Source organism: Marmota monax, unplaced genomic scaffold (assembly GCF_021218885.2).
Source record: "Marmota monax isolate L192 unplaced genomic scaffold, Marmota_monax_Labrador192_F-V1.1 WCK01_AAM20220418_F8-fsc00016, whole genome shotgun sequence".
In the NCBI taxonomy this organism is placed as follows: Eukaryota; Metazoa; Chordata; class Mammalia; order Rodentia; family Sciuridae; genus Marmota; species Marmota monax.
The window spans coordinates 25764657-25786396 of record NW_026695209.1 but is presented as its reverse complement, the minus strand read 5'-3'; the positions used below and the strand labels follow the sequence as shown (position 1 = coordinate 25786396).

Sequence of the window (21740 nt, the reverse complement as noted above, 5' to 3'; positions counted from 1 at the left end):
CTGCAGCTGGGTGCAGTGGTTCACCCCTGGAATCCCAGTGACTAGGGAGGCTGAGGTAGGAGGATCCAAGTTCAAGGCCAGCCTCTGCAATTTAGTGAGGCCCTAAGCAACTTAGTGAATCTCTGTCTGAAAGAAAGAAAGAAAGAAAGAAAGAAAGAAAGAAAGAAAGAAAGAAAGAAAGAAAGAAAGAAGATGTAGCTTAGTGGTAATGTACCCCTAGATTCAATTTCTAATACCAGGGAAAAAAAGGGATGGGAGATGCTGAGTCCCTATGGCAGTGACATCAAATAAAATACCTCATGATTCCTTGTGCAATCATTCTCTACCTAAAGATAATAACTTTCAGATGAGAAATTGGGAAAGGGTTAATGCATTGAAGCACTGAATGCTAATTTCTGAATTGTAGAAACACAAGACCCTAGGTGAAATGTGTTATTACTTAAAAAATGGGGGGCTGCTTTATAAAGAAGATTAACCAGAGTATGTTTATCCAACAAAAATGCCTCACTGCAGTGCTTTAAATTATGAATCTGCTTTTTCTGAAATAACCATAATCATAGCATACTAAATATATAAGGTGGGTATCTCAGCTGAATAATACTGTTTTAGTTTGAAAGCAGATAAAACTACTATATATGTAATAAAATACTAGTTTTGTTATTTATTACACAATAAAACTTATTGAGATGGGAAATTTCATCTCAGTCAAGTCTAGTTCCCAAAATATTATGTGAATAAAAATTTTTGATTATTGCTGTCACAATGTAGCTTTAAAAAAATTCCAAGAAGAGGAATTTTCCAAACACTTTTGCAATAACAATGTTCCTGTCATGTTCCCAATATGGCAACTTAGGATGGTGATTTAATTAGCTGTTTTGGTGCATTTTCTTACAAAAGAATAGCAGCCCTATAAATTTATAATCATATTACGTATTTAGAGTAAATCAACAACTTATACTACACAAGACTTACCATGAGACATTAAATCAATGATTATTAAATTACTCTAGAAATGCAGATGCAAATTTCAGATTCTCAAAAAGAAGCGAGGACCACCATGGATATTTTGAGGGAGTTTCAAGAAAATTAAAAAAAAATGAATACTGTAGAATCCTAAATCTTTTGATGTGAATAAATCCATTGAATGGCGTGGCTTTTAAGTGTTGTCTGATACTGAAATATCAGTGCAAAGAGCCTGTTATATTTATCTTAGAGAAATGTTATAATGAGAAAATTTGACACAACAGTACCCTTCTTTTACTAAGAGCAAAAGAACTGGTCATTGGGACTCTTTGGCCCTAACAAAGTAACCACCTGTGTAAATGAAACTGAAAGTCAACACAGTTCTCTTCTCTAGAGAGTAGATGATCTAGATTCGGGCTCATCTAACCATCTACCACTAGAGAAATTGCTCCTTTATATATAATAGAAGTCAAGATTTGTACTGGGAATAAGGATCCTCTCATTTAATAATTGGATATGGCATAAAAATTAGAACTTTATTGAACTTATTTCAAATATAAGCCTTTATCAAGTATATTTATCAAAATTGGAAGTACTTTTTAAGTAATGTGACAACAAGGACAATGTAAGCAAGCTTGGTAATTTCAGGAATTATTTTAGAAGCCTGTATAGCAGCAGAAGGTTCTGAAGGATATCTTAATGAAGCAGAATAGTACTGATGAGATTAAGCACATTTTTCAGGACAATAAATATGTTATTGTTCAATACACTATGTTGTCTTCTGGGATGATAGTCTAGTTATAAAAATGATGCCTTATTATAGAGAACTGGATGAATAATTTTTGTGGAGATCAGAGAAGAAGAATTTAATTACCCATGTTTTTCAATTCCGTAAAGTGTTCAGAGAAGTATAATTTTAACCATTGTTATAAATTTAATTCAACTAGCTGCAAAGTAAAAAAAAAAAAAAAACTATCTTCCACAAAATGCAGGATACATTTTTAAAAAATACTTAATATATTAAAAATGTGAATACACCACCTGTACATTTAAAAATAAGAGCAAAAATTTATAAAGCCATTGAGAATGTGCCAACTCTTAAGTCATGTAGAAATATACCAAGAGCACTGGGCTGCTGTATTTCTATGGTTCTGTCACTATTGCTGAAAATGAAACTTAATTTGGCAAATTAGGCTCTTTGACAAAGTATCATATGGATGCCATGTGACAGTCTTGTGGTTGTTAACTGAGCTGTCAAGATAGATGATTTACAAAAAGAAGTGGGTTTTGTTTGTTTGTTTTTTAATGAAGAATCAACTTTTGGAATCCAACCAAAACATAGCAGAAGTTTTCTGTCTTTAAGAACTATCCATTCTTTTGGATTGTGAGAGTGTAAGAAACAGGTGCTTACATGTAGAAGGTCCCATTACCCACAATTCATTTTTGGTAGTTTCAGGTTCCTGCAGTCAAACATGATCCAAAAATATTACATGGGCACAGTGGCCCATGCCTGTAATCCCAGGGATTCTGGAGACTGAGACAGGAGGATTGCAAGATCAAAGTTCCAGAAAGAAACAATTCATACATTTTAAACTGGATGCCATTCTGAACAGCATAATGAAATTCTACTCCATCCAACCCAAATGTTAATTATCCTTTTGTCAAGGGTATCCATGCTGTATTTCTTATTTGCCTTTTAGTTACTCAGTAACCTTTATTTTAATTAATAATGAGTAAGAATAAGTGTGCTTACGGTGCAGATTTTCCAGAGAAAAGATATAAAAATGATTTCTTTATGTGAAAAGTTGAAATTTATCAATTTAATGGCTTTAAAAAATACAACATAAATAGGGTTAAGTACTATCTGCAGTTTCCAGTATGCACTGGATGTCTTGGAAGGTATCCACTGTAGATAAGTGGGAACTAATGTACTGCCACTAGAACTGCAAATTGATGTATCAAAGACAATTGGGGCAACTCAAATACCAAAAATTCTCACATATTTGTACACATTGTGATCCAGCAATTTTAATTCTAGATATTTATCCTAAAGAGGTAATCATAAACAGAGATGAACCATATATCAAGATGTACATCAGAATATTGTTAATAATATTGAAACATTATAATTCTGTAAAATAAATACAGCCTTGTTTAAATAAATTGTGTACACGAGTAAAACAGAATGCTATAATAATTAAATGATATTATAAAAGTATACTTAATCATCTGAAAAATTCTGATTTTATATTTCAAGATAATGTTGAATTTATATATAAAGAATGTACTGATTTGATAGATTAAAATGATTTTACATCAGTACAATTTATTTTTGTAAAAATATGCAAAATTGCATAGAAAATATTTTGAATAAACTGAATATATTAATCTCTCTTATTCTTGGGTAGTATCATTAATACTATAAGTTTTACTTCTTTATTTCTATTTCCTGAATTTTCTTCACATAAATTTTTTCTGAAGAATGAGATTTCACTGGGTGTGGTGGTCACACACCTGTAATCCCAGCGGTTTCAGAGGCTGAGACAGGAGGATCGTGAGTTCAAAGCCAGCTTCAGTGAAAAGCCAGGTACTAAACAACTCAGTGTAGACCCTGTCTTTAAATTAAGTACAAAAAATAGGGCTGAGGATGTGGCTCAGTGATCGAGTACCCCTGAATTCAATCCCTGGTAACAAAAAAAGAGAATGGGATTTCAAAGAAATCTATCAAATATTGAAGAGATATTCAAATAGTTGCAAATTTAAAAAATTTAGATATAATTTTTCCTGATAAATAATTATTAAAAATAATAATACTTAGTTTTATCAGGAATATAGTGAAGTGTACTTTTAAAATATGCACAGACTGGTCTGGATGTGGTGGCATTGGCTGGGTGGTGGTAATCCTAGGGGCTCGGGAAACTGAAGCAGGAGAATCGCAAGTTCAAAGCCAGCCTCAACAATTTAGTGAGGCCCTAAGCAACTTAGTGAGACCTTGTCTCTAAAAAAAAATATAAAAAGGGCTGAGGATGGCTCAGTGGTTAAAGCTGCTGAGTTCAATTCATAGTAAAAAAAGGAAGAAAGAAAGAAAATAGGTAGACTCTTTGACAAAGATAATCCACTTTTCAGAATGTGTTACAAGGATATCATTAAACCTACACAATTATGAATGCTAACAGATTATTTATGTGTTTTTCATTTAAAATATTGGTAGTAGATATAATAATATTCACTTATTAAGTAGAGTTTGCTTTAAAATATAAAACAGACAAAAGGAATTAATAAATCAAATTGTTAAGGGTGAGAACAAAGATTATTGACATTGAAATACACTCAAGAGGTAAATGTTAAGCAAAAAAACATGGTATAAAATGGCATAATGAATAATCCTGTTTTTAATCAACTGTATATATAAGGATGAAGAAAACTCTTAAAAATGATTCCAAACAAATATTCTCTAGGATTGGCAAAATTATGAAAAACTTTTCTTTTTTTATTACTTTGTTTTGAAGTTTTATAAAATGAACATGTACTATTCAGATAGATATTGAATTTTTAAAGTGCTTTTAAATTTTAAATTAAGTATGGGCATTCTGAGATTTTACCAATTCTGCTTTCATAAGGTGACTGAACCATGATGAAAAAAGGGGAAAAATATAATGTACCAGTATTTTAGGCATGTGAAAACCTTGCTACCTTTTTGAATAAATTATTAAACTAAATATCTAAAAATGGCATTTCAGAATTTAGATATTACTCATCTTTTTAACAGTGACCATCATTTTGCCCAAAATAAATAATATTTTAATTTTAACCTTTTTTCTTTTTGGTACTCAGGATTGAACCATGGCTACTTTATAGATGAACTACATAACCAGTTCTTTTTATTTTTTTGAGACAGGACCTTGCTAAGGCTGAGGCTGGCCTAGAACTTGCAATCCTCCTGTCTCAACCTACCAGTATTTTAATTTTAAGAGCTTTTTTCCTTCCATGGGAAACAAAACTGACAAAGCATTTTTATTTATTTACAAGTACACATGATACAAGATGGAAAGTGAAGATTAAATGGGAGAAAAAGCCATGTTACTTACTCTTGTTGTATACGCAGCTTCTGGATCATCCTCTAGAACACGTGAAAGTCCAAAGTCAGAAACCTTACACACCAAATTACTGTTGATCAAGATGTTCCGGGCAGCGAGGTCTCTGTGTACATATCCCATATCTGACAGGTACTTCATGCCAGATGCTATACCACGAAGCATTCCCACCAGCTGGATGACTGTAAACTGGGCATCATGTTTCTGCAAAACATTTCCAATATGCCAAGATATATCACTATAACTAAAAAATATCTTTTTTTTCTTTAAAAATCATACATTCCCAAATTTGTAATGAAACTCATTATACATGTTTTAGCTCAAAGCACTCAAAACTAACAAGATGTGTAGAGAGATTGACAGATGCAAGGCTATAGCAAAATTGCATACAAGCTGTAATTCCAAAACTATATTATGTAATCAAAACCAGCTTCAAAAATAGAAGTTCTCCATTCTTTATATGATATGCAAGCTCTTTCTCAGAAGCATTAAATTCAAGAACAAAAAACTGCAATGGATCTATTGAAGGTTTATACTATGTGATTGAATTTTCATTATCCCTTCTTGGTTTCTATATATGTTATAAATTGCTTCAAATAAAGTAAAATACTAAATTTTAAATGATGATCATAAATAATTAGTACCTAATTAGGACAAAAATTATTGATTGATTTTTTTTTTGTATTTTGAATTAACCCTGAGTAATTAATCCTCATTTGTAGGTTATAAAATAGAAAGCAAAAGAAGACAAAGTCATAGATGGAGTCTTAGATTTAGAAAAACTTCCAATTCACTTGGATTCAAATAGAAACATACAGATTAAAATATATAGATAATACACTAACATGAAATTCTACATCTACATATATTTACTAAAACAATAATATTAAGTGAATGCCTATTATAATAGTTCAATCACCTGATTTAGAAAATGTTTTTGAAGTCTTTATGAAAATAAATTAAAAATTGTATTTGGCATGTGAATATTAAAGTAGGCCAATTCTCACTCCAAGACAATTTATAATTTTCCTCCATGATTATTAATAACAGTATATATTTTATGTATCAAATTATGTATCATCTATCTATCTCAATTTACAAAGTATTAAAAATACTTTGAGAACAGAGCTATACCTTCTCTGATCCCCTACAGACTAGTGATTGCCATTGCAACTCAAGACACTGCAGACTCTTGAATGCCATAAAATTTTTGCATTTATTTGCAAATAATATTTGTTGAAACATTAAAATAAAGGGGAATAAAGAAAAAGGATGAGTACAGGAATTGGAAAGACAGTTGAATAAATCTTACATAACATTCCTATGTTCAAATATGAATACTCAACCAGTAAATCTCCACATCATGTTCAACTATAAGAATGAGATCCTAATTAGAATGTGTTATACTCCATGTATGTATAATATGTCAAAATACACTCTACTGACATGTAGATCTAAAAAGAATGAATAAAAATATAATAAAAAATTGAAAATGATATATCAAATGTAGTAAAATACAAAGGTTGTAAATTTAAAGAATAGTCTCTCTCTCTCTATTATATATATATATATATATATATATATATATATATATATATATATATATAAATAACAAAAAGACATCCCTCAATTGAGACTATACATCTTTTTTGCTTTATAGCATATGATTAGTTTCTGAGTGGCAGCACTATGTGAGAGGTAGATGATCTATCTTAGAAGACCCAGAGTTTACTTATTTTAAATAAAGAAAGGGTAGTATTTCTGTCATATATCAATGTAATTTGTGTCTTGTTTTAGACATTTTTTTTTTAATTTTTAGATTTTTTATTCGGATGTGAATCTTAGCTTTACAAAATACCCTGAATAAGATTGTATAAATTTGTTTTTTTGTGTCTTTTTTTAAAGAGAGAGAGAGAGGGGAGAGAGAGAGAGAGAGAGAGAGAGAGAGAGAGAGAGAGAGAGAGAGAGAATTTTTTAATATTCATTTTTCAGTGGACACAACATCTTTATTTTATGTGGTGCTGATGATCAAACCCAGCACCCCACGCATGCCAGGCGAGCGCATTACCGCTTGAGCTACATCCCCAGCCCTGTACAAATTTGTTTTAAAACTGTATAAACCATTACCATTTGAATGCTGCAAGATAAGGATGTAATTTTACAGTTTTCTCCTGGCTATTTCATACAAGAAAATTTCAGTTTTGCTTAAATTTAGATTCCCAAGTTGCTTGGCATAATATTTGAATGTATATCTGACATTTTATCAGCTCCATCATAAGTATGTATGTGTGTGCATACAAACATGCATATAGGTATACACACATAATATTTTACTTACACGTAAGAAACTGTCCAAGGAACCATTTTCCATGTATTCTGTGACAATCATAACTGGTTTACCTAAGTATATGGTAAATAACAAATCATCATTATTACTGTCCAAATAATATCATACAACAAACATATATAATACACTTTTATACATCTGATGAACAAAAACATGTAAAAACATTCCTCTCCTCCAAATGTCACACAGTTGCAATCAAATGAAACAAAATCTATGTTTCAATAGAAAATGAAATTAAATAAAGAAAAAAAGAAAACTGGTTTCTAGAACAAAGGCCCAGACCTTAGATTGTCCAAGTCCCCTTATTTGGCATGGTTTTCAGAGAACACAAAATATGCTCTTTTCCTCCCTTTAATTTCATTTTAGCTAATTATCAAAATCAAGTGTTTTACATTTCATCTTAAAATAGAATCAGGAATTCAAAATTCATTTTTCTCCCAAAACGCATTTACAGAGCTGGATGCTAAGTGTTCTTTTTTGTGCTGTTTAGTTAGAAGCAAGTAAATAAAAATCTGTACATTCATCGATTATAGAAGAGAGTTATGTAAAACATTTGAGAATAATAATTACAATTTTTATCCCTATATTCAATTAACACATTGGATTTTTTAAAACACATTTTATATCTGAAAGGAAAATAAAACTAAAATTAGAATTGCTGTTGGCAGTAATTTTAATAAGCATTTAGGAACCATGTGGCCTTAAATATGATTAAACCTTTTAATCCAGAATTTTATTGTATTTATGTAGAAATTATTATGTGCAAAATACTGGTTTAATCCTTTTACATATATTAAACTTCTTATCATTTCCATTTTACACATGAGAAAATTGAGATACCAAGGTTAATTAACTTGCTCAGTGTCGTAGAGTTAACACTAAAAATCAAGAGTTGCAACCTGCATACTGTACGCTGTCACTGAGGAAACATTTAAAATAAGAAAAAGCTTCAGACATAAAGATGCTAAGTATACCATATATGAAGAGCAATGGATAGAATAAATGTTTGACTACAGGTAATGATGTAGCTCAATCTATAGTAGGTTCTATAGATTAGTTTATATTAGAATCACTCCAAAAAAGTAGCCCTTATATAGTTGTTACAGTATAATGCTATATGAACAAAGCTAAAAAAAAAAACTCAACTTTGATAGCAACTAAGAAAATAAATAATGAAAGACAAATATTTCAAAACAAAAACGAAATTTCAAGTTTTTTTTTTTGATACACATGAAATACTAGTAAATTATGTAACATCATAGTAGGTACTTAAAAAGTTACAACATTCAATTTTACAGCATCAGTAGGCTTTATCAATCAATATTCTTTATTTCCTTTTTATTGCCTCCTTGCATAAAATCATTGTGAATTTAAGAAACTTGTTGAGTCACACAACTACTTATAGTCAAATATATTCCCAGTAAGGCTCTTTCTGATTTTAAGGCCTACTCATATTACTACATTGCAATTCTTTTTATTGTTGTTATAATACTTTAATTATAAACATTTCATGTTTCAAGATTTATGATCTTTAGAATATAAATCACAATAAGCCAAAATTTTAATTATTGAAAAAATTACTAGTATATCCTACAAAAAACAACTAGTTTCTAAATTACTTTTTCTTTTTGAAATGTTTGTTTTTCATTACTGATTCCCCTAATTGTTGTCTTAACTTGGACTATTAAAGAGAGCTATATAAAAAATTTGAGAATGAGTATAGTTAAGTATATATTTTTTTCAGCTTTGCTCATATAATATTATGATGTAACAATTACATAAAGTGTTACACATTTATCTGGTTGATCTAATCATATATGAAAAGTCCCTTTAGTCAAAACTTTGAGCCTTCAGAACTTGCTTTTTCCAAATTCTAACTAAAGTTTTCTTTCACAATATTCAGGAATTCATGGAAGATTCACTCTTGGACCTCTGATGTCTCCTAAAAGACTGGTCCCAGAGACCCAACCTGAGATAAAATAAGTGAAATGAGTGAATGGAATGAATGAGTGAATGCAATTTTCCATATGCATGCTCTCTGTAGATCATCATCAGTGTCTGCCCGTGACCCTTCCTCAATATAATTCTATGGAGGTTGGGAAATATTGCCCATGATTATGGAGGGTGATACTCTACTAAAGTTAAATGTATACATGGGTTGTAGTCACAGATACTTTGTCTCATACTACCGGTTATTATGCTTGTGTCCTACTCAGACATGTGCTTATTTATCTCTCTTTTCCTCTGGCTCTTAGTCTTATGACTTTCATTTCTCATTAGCATGTCTAGTAGAATGTTTGGCAAGGGAAATAAAAGTAGCTAAAAAGTCAAACCAGTCAATTAAGTCAAAGCCCCGTGACCATTCACAAATCAGATCAGGCTGCATTTAACTCCCTAATTTAGGTATTTGTAAACACATCAGTTAAGATGGGCAAGTTTGAAAATGTGCTTTGCATTAAGTTCAAAGATTCTGAAAACCAAAAGTACAGACTTAGAGTAAACAGAATCGCAAATATTCTACCTTGGAAAGCAGTATTTTATTGTCAAGTTTCCCTCGAGATCTTGATTTTGATAAGTAAGGTTAAAGAAAAGAGTCTCGGGAAGTGGTGAAAAGAGTTCTAACATGCATTGGATGTAATGAGGAATTATTTATAATATGCCAGCTCATCTGCATATTATTTGGTGTATTTTTACTCAAGTTTGCATATTTTTTCATGTGTATTTTTATTTACATGATCAGCTCCCTCAATACAGAACTATATTTTTTACTAGCCTCAGAGACCCCAAAATATATCTGAGTATACATTCTAAACTTAATGAAAGAACTGTTCTCTGACTAGCTGAAAAGAAACCTCATCAAAAACAAGCAAAACAATTTGCTAAGGAGTTTTGCTTTTGTTCTTCAATTGACTTATGAATATAAAGAGTATGTAGATCTTTTATAATTATAAAGGAAGGAAAATCAGTCAGTTAGAAGAAGTTCATTTCCCCAACTATTTCCCCAATGGCTTAGAGACATTAGTAATCATTGAATCACTGCTTGATGACAGAAGAAATGTAATTCAAAATGTCTCAGAATTCCAAGTTCAGCACTATTTCACCACAACCTTCTTAACCACATATTTTATATATGTACATATATTTGGAACATATGTATAAATAGTCTGTTCGAATGAATATTTTTTGTAATTTTCAAAAATCAGTTTGCTGTTCAATATATTTATGTTGAAACATAAAAGTATTTATAAATTATTAAAATATTACAAGTCATTCAATTTAACTTCACTTAGGAAATGCTATTAAATTTTGCTAATAACAGCAATTGTGTCTTTTAATCTGCATCTTATTTAAAAAGAATTAAGCACACTTTAATAGATGAGTGTGATTCATAAAATCAAAACCTTTGGATTTTAGCATTAGCATTCTCTTATTAGATCATTTAATCAGAGTCAGGATGGAAAAAGATAAAAGTATAAATAGAAGGGATGTTAATCGAAGTTGACAAAACTTCACTGTTCCTAAGACAGACAGCTTGGATCATCTTTGATAAGAAAAAAATGTTTTAGTTATATATTTTCATATGTTATATCTAATTATGATAAAAATGTTATAATAAATTCAGATTTTTTCTCTGAGTTTCCCATCTGATCATTATAAAAATACAGGGCAATATTTTCCAAAATCCATTAAATCAAGGTATTGTTCTATTGAAATGACTATTGATAAAAATGGGCCAACTACATTCATCTTCAGTCCTAAGTCCACAACCTACCAGTGGACCAGTTACCATTGATAAAATCATGTCTATTATAATTCCTCTTTTCAAGATCAGGCTGATAAGCAGTCTCTCCAAACCTTCCCCAACTAACCATACTCTCAACCTTAACACATAGAATGAATTACTTAAATTTTTAATTAATTCATGCTTAAGCTGAAACAAAGTTTAATATCTAGAATTACAAGAATTGTGATCCCTTGTTTTATTCAGAGCTATGTCATACAGTAAATGTTGTTAACAAATACAGTAATATGACCACGTTCAGTTTAACTCTATAAGAATGATTTTGCTTCATACTTTTCAAGGTTTCTAACCTTTTGTTTCCTTATCTAATTGCAAAGTTTAATATTTTAATATAATACTGAGATGAAATAGTAGCAGGTTTCTTCTTCTTACTTTAAAAGAAGTACTATCAATATTTAATTTTTGATTATGAGGTCTGTAGGTTTGTTTTGGTTTTGATATACATATTGAGTATACATATTTTCTATGAATGATATGCTAGTAAACATTTAAAGTTCAGGTGATTTTTGGTTTTCTGTGCCCATTTCACTGTTCCTAAGACAGACAGCTTGGATCAGCTTTGATGAGAAAAAAATGTTTAAGTTATATATTTTCATGTGTTATATCTAATTATGATAGAAATGTTGTAATAAATTAAGGTATGAGATGCTTTTTCTTCTATTTATTAAAGTTGTGAATGTTTGAAATTATTAAACATTAAACAAATTTTGCATTCTTGGAATAAACTAAACTTGGACATGGTTACTAACTTGTTCATATATTATTATGTATGAATTTACAACATTAGTATTATAGAATTTTTGTTTAGATTTCACAAAAATCTGTTTTACTTTCTGAGAGCAGTTGTATAGTTTGGTATCAAGATATAACTATCCTCATAACTTAGTGGTGTTTCTTTCTCTTTCTTCCTGAACATGTTTGTGTAAGACCAGATTACTCAGCTATTAAACATATGAATCTTATTTTATTTCTTCTCCTTTTAGGACAGTTACTATTTGTGCAAATTAGTGTTCTATAAAAGGTCATTAGTTGGGCTGGGATTGTGGCTCAGCAGTAGAGTGCTCAACTATCACGTGCGAGGCCCTGGGTTCGATCCTCAGAACCACATAAAAATAAAATATAGATATTGTGCCCAAGTACAACTAAAAAATATATTTTTTTAAAAAGGTGGTCAGTTTTTGGATTAATCATACTCTAACAAAATTTGTAAGTTGAATTTAATCTTCCAAAATAGCCCTATTCATTTATTATCATTATTTTTTAATATTTATTTTTTAGTTTTCGGCAGACACAACATCTTTGTTTGTATGTGGTGCTGAGGATTGAACCTGGGCGCACGCATGCCAGGCGAGCACGCTACCGCTTGAGCCACATACCCAGCCCGCCCTATTAATTTAAATGAATAAAATACACAATACAAAATCCTCTTTTAATTCAAACCTGACCAATTCATCTAAAAGACATAGTGGATGGGAAAAAATAAATAGAAAATGTTCTTTCAACATGTAAAAATAGCATTTCCTTCTTTATTTTTCTTTAATATACTAAATAGAGATTTTCCTAATATAATTGATGTGGGTATACAAATAAACATATTCTGATTTCATTTATTAAATTGCAATCATGAATATATGATAGCATTATCACACTTTCCAAATTTTGTTATGCTAACAAACTACTTCTGTAAATTATTTATAAGATAAACACAACATATGTGTTGTCTATTAACAATATCATACGAGTGCAATCATGAGACAAGAGCAAAATAAGACTTTAACAGAGACACAAATGGTAAATTAAGATTTAGCATTGTTATTAAAGTATAATATCCTATTTTAGCAATGTTCCCTCATTCTATGTGCAGAAAATAAGAATGTGAACATCACATATATAAGCCTTTGGTACAATACCAAAACTTACTCGAAGACAGTTATATTTTAATTATGAGAGATTCTAATAATGTTCTGTCCATGACATTTATGTAAGGGTACAGCTGAGTTGCATGATATATATATATATATTTTTTTTCAGAAAATAATCCGGGGAAAAAACATACATTTCATACAGTATAAAGATCACTTATCCATACAGTATAACTTTTTCTATTTCTCTGAGCAAAATGTTGCCAATGAAAATTACTGTTAGTGTCTGAACATCATATAACTAATGGTGTGATGGCAGAAATATCAAACATTCACTGAAAACCAAGTTCCATCCTTTTGAACTTAAACTAAAATTGATAACACATGTTAGTACCTAGTTCTAAGCAGAGAATGTGCCCCCAGCTTTCTGCTACTTTGAAGATCAGAGACTCTATCACCTTCTCTTGTTTAAGACCATCAAGTTCAAAATGTACCATTAAAATTGTTTATGGCTAAATTCAAATAGAAAATATAATGACTGAATAACACACTTCTCTGAATGATTTGAAAATGAGACATTGTAATAAGTCCAGTATTTTCAAGCACACAATTGACAGCAATAATAGATAGAATTACCTCAAATAAAAATAAATAAATAAATAAGGAAGTACTTTCACGAATTTTATTTACACAACTAGAATAACTGCTAATATGTCTAACTCAACCAGAAGTGGTAATAGAGATTTTCTCAGTTCTCTGTCACTTAATGTATTATTACACAATTTCATCTAATCTTTAATGTATCTGAACTTTTATTCCTGTGTTACATGTGAAGAAGTGAGTATCTATGAGTGGTTTGACTTATATGAGTTCTTTTAAACAGGCTAAATCAGAATTTGAAATCAGATCCACTCAATCTAGGAACAGATATGCTTGTTTTTCTTTATTAAATGCAATTTTTTCCACTAAATTGTAAGTTCTGTATCACTCGTGTGTATATTTGTTTGTGTATTTGTGTGTTCATGTGTATCTGAACTATGCAAGTTGATTTTTTTAGAAGTGGTATACTTTCAAAAACTATAATAACAGGAATAGAATAAATAACTCCTTTTGGAGACAAAATTGTCATGTTTATATATTAAATGCAACATATTAAGTTTATTGTAAAGAATTCTACTTCCTCTCTGTTATTATAGTGTGCCAGACTTAGAGCTTTTAAATACGCCACTAAGGAGTTCAAAATCTAATTCTGAGTCTAATACTCTATTATGTTTACAATATATGAGATGACTGGGATTTATATAGTCAGATTTGGCAGCTTCTTACATACTTATTTGACCAGGGAGATATACCATGTTTAGAACTTTTACTTTAAGTATAAGGCACTTGTGATCCATATTAGAAAGTTCCAGAATCAGACATGAATAAGATGTCTAATGCATAATACTTGCAATTTTTAAAAGTCATTCTTTTTCTTAAGGCATATTTTTCTGAATTTTTTCTTGGGATTGTTTCATTGAATTTTTTCTGAATACCATTTTCATACTTAATTATTTTATGTTTTTATCAGAAGAAAATTTGCTACAGTAATAATGATAATATTATTATGATAATTTCCTTATTTTCAGTAAACATATTTTGAGGGAACAGCAAAATATGAAGGGTTATTTTAAACAATTCAGAACAATGGCAACAAAAATACCAATTTACATTTGTTAAAATAATAGAGCTATGAGTAAGCTTAAATTTAAAGCTGATATTTAGTTTGATAGTGACTTTTACCATATTCTTTACTTAGTTGTAGGTTTTGGAGAAGTTAGGTAATGATTCTGTCTAAGCTAAAAGGTAAGACCTCTGTCACATAACTGCACGACTTTGAAAAATGCAATAAGTTTAATTACTAAAACACTAAAGAAAAACCTATTTATAAAGATACTACTCACTCTTTTCTCTCTGTGTCCCTCCTTCCTTCCTTTCTTTTTCCTTCTTCCTATCCCTCCTTCCTTCCCTCATTAATCAATTGTTTGTTCCTCAACATTGACAAACTAAGTTAACTACCATAATCCAGATTTTATTTTAATCCCTACTTTTGCCCTCTTTAGAGTTTATATTTTGCTTGAGGTATAAACTATAATTAATTATCACCAGAAATCTTTTAAAGTTTGAAGGATGCCTTGCTATGACCCACTTGTTAGGAAAGCTTTTAAAAACCAGGAAATTAAAAAAAAAATAGTGACATGCAAGAATAAAGCACAGAAATCTGCTTTTGTTTACAGAGTTGGGAATAGAGGTAAAATGAGTAGAGTAAGTTCCTAACATATCTAACAACTTCTAGACAAGCTACCCTTGCAGTTGTTTGCTCAAATGTAAAAAGGAAAAGGTCATATCTAATTCAGAGGAAGAAGTGACAATGGAATAAGGCCATGGTACAAAGTTAAGCCCATAACAGGCACTTCATAAAAGAAAGCTTGTAAATATTGAAAGAAGAATGGCCATATTAATACATATGAATTTTCACTTTTTTTGTGGGACTTTGGATCTGAAGGATAATTACATAGTAAAGATGTCATGGAGAACATTAAATGGCTAAATGTCATAAAATCCTAGTGATATCTGATACTATAATTCAATAGACATAAAACAGTATGGTCTTTCCTCAAAAGAACAATTTTCTCAATCCTCACCACTCCTATCAGTATTTTTAATTAATTATTAATTTTAAAAAGAAAAAATTATCAGAAATATTTCAGCATTACTACTAAAATTGTCTGATTTTTAGAAGTCCAGAGGCAAGAAAGACATACTTCTTATAAGAGTTAACATGGGCATAGTCTATGGTTAAATCATTCCACATTGTTAAGTTCTTTATTCTGTTTATTTTATATGAGAACTCAAAAGGAAATCAAAGTATATTTCAATTATACCATGCCCCCATGAAGAAGGAAATGCCTTTTTAGTCACACTAATGTGAGAATAGGTATTAGTGCCATTTGGAAAGTGCTGTATGTAATATTAAAGAAAAATAACATTGTGAAAAAATATAATGAATAATGTCTGTTGGTAACCATAGAGTATGTAAATATGGTGCCAATGAAATATCCCCTAAAGGATGCCAAATTCCCTGCCATATGTTGTCTTTCACTATAAGGAGTCTGCTGCCAATTTCACTATTCTTCATCCTAGGCTCTACAATCATGAGGAAAAAAAGTCCCAGAGCATTCTCAAGAGGTTTCCATTGGGATTGGATCCAAAAATCACAGATATGCCTCACAGGATCCCTTTTGAGCTTGGCTGGAGAAACCATCATGGAAATAAATTTAGATCTCTATCACAGGCTGTGAGCCAGAGCTTCCCCAGAGCAGTCAAGAATCCACCTGGGACTCTAGATTAGAACAATTTGAAATCTACAGAGAACCGAAAAAGACCTTGGGTCTACAGTGATTTCAATCTTTACAGCTCAGAAGAATTCCCAAGATGCCTATAATTTTCCTAAATGCAGAGGGTTAAGAGGGTAAAGATCTGGAAGCTGAAATGAAGCTGGTGAACAGTAAAAGACACAACTGAGCTAGCTAGAAGTCCTGTGGAAATTGAGTCATTGTTTTACTTCACAACTCTACATTCTAGGACATTCTCACCCAATTCTCTCTTTGACTGTCTTTGATTCAGCATATTTAAATAGCTCAACCTCTCAATTCAATGGATTTTTTTCCAAGATTTTTAAAATGTAGACTAACATTGACAATATACTACTAGTTAAATACTTTATCTCTATGGTCAAAGAAAGGCATTTTAATCCTAAACTGATCTTTTTTATGATCAGTTTAAAGACACTAAAGATACTTTCTCTTTCATTTTGGTTTTGGTGGTACTAGAGACTGAACCAAGGATTTCCCATATGCTGAGCATGTGTTCTACCACTGAGCTACACACCAGTTCCAGAACTAAAGATAGTAATAAAAAAAAAATCAAAAAATTTAAATGATTGAATTGGGGCTTAAACCACCTCTGCTCAGCACACACAAAAGCAGGTCTTGTGACTTTACTTACTTTTAGTAACAACTCCTTCCAATCGAATGATGTTGGGATGGTCAAACTGTCCCATGATGCTTGCTTCTCCCAGGAAGTCTCTCCTCTGTTTCTCTGTGTAGCCCACTTTCAGGGTCTTGATGGCCACTGAAATCTCTTTTTTTGAGGGAAGTTTTAAGCGACCACTGCATACCTCACCAAATTCACCTGTTAAAATGCAGAAGAAGAAAAGCAAAATATAAGGAATTATATAATAAAATATGATCACAATAGAACAATTGTGTGCTTTAAATAATTTTACTGTAATACTTATGTTTTGACCCAAAAGATGTACAGTAGACCTCCAAATTATTCTGGAAGATGGTAAAGAGAGACTGCCTAGGAAATTCCAGGACATCCACATCCCACTGGGAAAATGGACCTTGTCAGAAGCTCCATATATTTTTAAGTGTCACAATATGAAAAATGTGATACAAAAAAAAGGAAAGTTGAAAGCTGTTATCTATCAAACTCTTTACCCTTTGTGGTAAGCGCTAACAATATTCCAGAATAATCAACAGGTAAGCACGGATATTATGGGTTAAACATTGGATTGAACTTCATATGTTTCTGACTATTCTTTTTTTTTACCAAGATATCCAATTTGTGTATATACTCAGGCTCTGTGAAAATGAAAATGAAAGCATCTGCTATCAATTCATTTTATTGGACTATTGGTGTGTTGCATGATGGCCATACCAGCTATAAAGTTATCTGGGCTTCTGGGAGAACAATAATATAACAGTATCAAATAAAACATAGCATGTCTTAATAGAAAGAATCACTATAAAAACGTTTTTTAGATTCTGTGTCCTCCATGAAGAAGATGTCCTAAATATACAATTAATCCAGACTGGGTTGAATGTGTGGTGTTGCTAATCTCTTTGATATAAATTGCCAGAACAGAATGGGCTTTGCCTTCCCTCCATCAATATACATTGCTATTGAGATTTGCCAGTCACTCTGTCACTAGATTCTGAGCTTCCACAGAGGTCTGTCACATTCATTTTTCGGTCCCCACAGCTGCCTTAATGACAGTCACAGGTAGTGTAGCGCTACCAATAGAATACTCCTTGTTCACAACTCTTAATAGTATGTGGATTGTTAGATCTCTTGTGCACCACATTAAAAATGACTTCCAGTACTGAGAATTTTTTTCTTTCTGAAATAGGTTAAGTACATAATCAATATTATAGACATTTTTGGATGTCTATAGACTTAAATAATTTTCTTGGTCTCATCTTCTCACTTTGAGATTTCTAAGACCTTCATACCCTATATCTCAGAGAGAAGTGAAATGACTCTCCCCCCATTTTTTTTTTCAATCTTACTAAGTGGTTTGCCTCACAAAAGTAGAGGTATGTTCTGTGGTTTAACCAACTGCATGACTACAAATGACTTTCCTCTCTTCAGGAAACTTGCCCTATCTTAACCCTTTCTTAGTTTCCAACTCTATGACTCATGCTGCAACTTGGCAAAGTAAGTTAAAGTCCAAAAGCACTCACTGAAGCACTCATGTGACAAACACGTATCAGCTGGCAACAATGTAGCAATCACTGTGAAAAACACAGAGAGGTGATGGTATACAAGACAGCACTAGATTCCTCTCTTTGAAGAACTAGGGAGAAGATAACCATTTGCCAGCTATCCTGCTCTGTAGGATTATGGAGAGAAGTGGGGAGCAGAACTTGCAAAAGTTTACTGACTTTGCTAATTCCAAGAGAGAATACATATGAAGTTGTGGAAATACTATAAGAAGGAGAGTTACTATGGTGAGTTACCAGGAAATCATTGTCAGAATCAGTAAGCAAGAGTAATAGTCCTTTTCTTACATAGGGTTATCTGAATGTTACCAGAGAGCTCCAGTTCACTTTGTACAAACACTAAGTTTGAGAAAACCATAAAAGGTATTCATAATAAACTTTAATTTTTTAACTAAAGTTCTGTCATTATTACCTGTTAAAAAGGATTATGTTTTGGAATTTGCATGTCATCATTATTTACTGACATATCACTTGTCAGTTAACAGAAGAGATAGTACAAAAGCATGGTTAAGAGCATGAATCTTGGAGTCCAATTACCTAGGATCTAAATATTCTCAGTTCCCTATTAGATTTGTGATTTTAAGTGGATATCTTAACCTCTCTGTGTTTCCATTTTCTTATTTATAACATAAGTACACCAGTTGTTATCTACTTCATATGATGGTTATACATTAAAGGAAGCAATGTATGTAGATTCCTTGGAACAGTGCCAAACATGCAGTAAGTGACATCTAAGTGCTGGTCTATTTACTTCTTGGAATTCAGATGCACCTTAAGAAGATTAAATCATCTAGCTACCTCTTAAGAGTATCTGTTTAAATAGAATGGACAAACGAATACAAAGGTGCTTTTTAAATTGTCAAATTCTATATTAATAGAAGAGAGTTACGGTGATGGTGGTGATGATAAGTTTTATGTCTGTTTCAGTCAGCTTTTTTTGCTGCTATGACTGAAGGACCTGAACAGAACAACTGTAGAGGAGGAAAAGTTTATTTGAGGGCTCAGGATTTCAGAGGTCTTAGTCCATAGAAGGCTAGGCTCCATTCCTTTGGGGCTCAAGGTGAGGCAGAATATCATGGTGTGATTGGGAGGCAGAGGAAAGCAATCCACGTGGTGATCAAGAAGCAGAGAGAGACTTCACTCTCCAAATATAAAATATATACTCCAAATTCACAGCCCCAGGGACCCACCTCCTCCAGCCACATCCTACCTGCCTTCAGTTATCATACAGTTAATCCCTATCAGGGTTAAGATTGGGTTAAGATTCTCATAATCCAATAATTTCTCCTATGAACTTTCTTGAATTGTCTCACATGTCAGATTTTGAGGGACACATCAAATCCAAACCATAACAGTGTCACAGTGCACAAATATCTGTAAAGGTAAGCATTTTGTAAGAAACATTTTGCCTCGCTAGAGAGATAAATGGCAGGAACTTAAAATTCAAGTGAGTCAATTATAATCTCTAAGTGAAACACCTAGAAATGATATATGTATACCTGCTTCAAAACTCACAAAATGGTGTTTCAGTAATGCTAAATTTTAAAAATTAGTAAGTGATTGATCAGATATATACCAGAAAACATCACCAATATATAAGATAGATATATTAAGTATTAATTTCATTATCTTTACATTAATTTAAAAGTACTGTGCTGAGAAAGTTTAGAAAGAGTGGGCAAACATAATTCCCAATATTTTCATCTAACAAAGTTTTATATTTTTTCAATTACTCTGCAAGAAGGAAACTTTTTATAAGAATGAAAATTTATATTCTAACATTTCTAAATAAAATCACAGCTACCACATATTGTGTTTTGTCATTTGTTTGTTTGTTTTTGTTTTTGGTACTCTAGTACATGTAGAACTTTTTATTTCCCTTAAAAATAGGTATGCTTGTGGAAATGGGTATTTTGATTTAAGATATACAATATAAAAATTACCCTTATTATATTTAAAATGAAAAAAAATACCCTACTATTGTTTAAGTAGAATGACCCTCTCTGACACTAGCATTAGATCCCACTCTTGACTACTTTACTGAGAGAAGCATAATAAAAATATGTACTGAACACAGCTTGTGTTTCAGGGGAGTGTTGTACATGAACTACCTCATTTAATCCTCACAACAATCCTAAAAAGGCAGTGCTGTGCTTTAGTGTCCAGACTGGGCTTTGAATATGAAAGCATCAGATTCACATTATGGTTTCTCATTTTTGTGTGACCTTAGTCATTCCAATGCTCAGTGATTTTTTTTTTCTCATCTGTTGAAATGGAGACAGTAATACTTAGCTGAAAGGGCTAATAAAGTTAAGTATCATGTAAATTAAAGGCATAATAAATATTTTCTTCAGAAATTTTCAGGCTTTAAACTTGAAAAATTGATTGGATTAAGGCATAAAACTAGGAATTTTAATCATTATTAATTCCTCACTAAAACAAAATTGCTAATTTAAGATAGTTAATTCATGGCTCAATTTTATTTTGTCATATGCACTATGGGTATGATTTTTCTCAAGATCAAACACTTAAGTAAGAATTTCTGTATCATTTATTAATCTATATAAAATCTCTCACAGAAAATTAGAGAACCAACCCCCATACATAATACACACACACAGACAGACAGACACACACACACCATATGTATACATATATTCTTTCTATAAATTTAATTAACTGTGAAATTACTGTCCTCATCTAAAATATTTATTCTAAGAATAAAAGATGGTTGCTATTTAATTTAATATAATTGTTAAACATTTTTATAAATAACATACATAAATTTATTTTTTTAAAACTAAAAGGGTTAAAATGTAGGTAAATATTCATAAAACAAGTTTGGCATGAAGGGCTATAGTGTAACTCGGAGATAGATCCCTTACCTACCATGTGGGAAACCCTAGGTTTCATTCCTGTTACCACTAAAGTAAACAAAAATAAATTAGAAAGATTATTATGAGTTAATTTTTCTTGAAAGTATTGTTATAGAAATTGGCACATCCACATTCATTATATTATTATACAATTTTTCCTATTTTAGTATATATTTGAAATGGTACC

The 21740-nt window shown here is 31.2% G+C and overlaps 1 protein-coding gene across 2 annotated transcripts in view; it reads right to left on the bottom strand.

The window, feature by feature from the left end:
- The window catches only part of Epha3 (EPH receptor A3), a 359499-nt gene that overhangs the window by 37651 nt on the left and 300108 nt on the right, over positions 1-21740 (bottom strand). For both annotated transcript variants that reach the window (XM_058574534.1, XM_046430575.2), the window contains exons 11-13: positions 17116-17301; positions 7396-7457; positions 5052-5261 (exon numbers count right to left, since the gene is read on the bottom strand). In XM_058574534.1, the coding sequence (XP_058430517.1) occupies positions 5052-5261; positions 7396-7457; positions 17116-17301 (458 nt within the window). The remainder of the gene's footprint in view (positions 1-5051; positions 5262-7395; positions 7458-17115; positions 17302-21740) is intronic.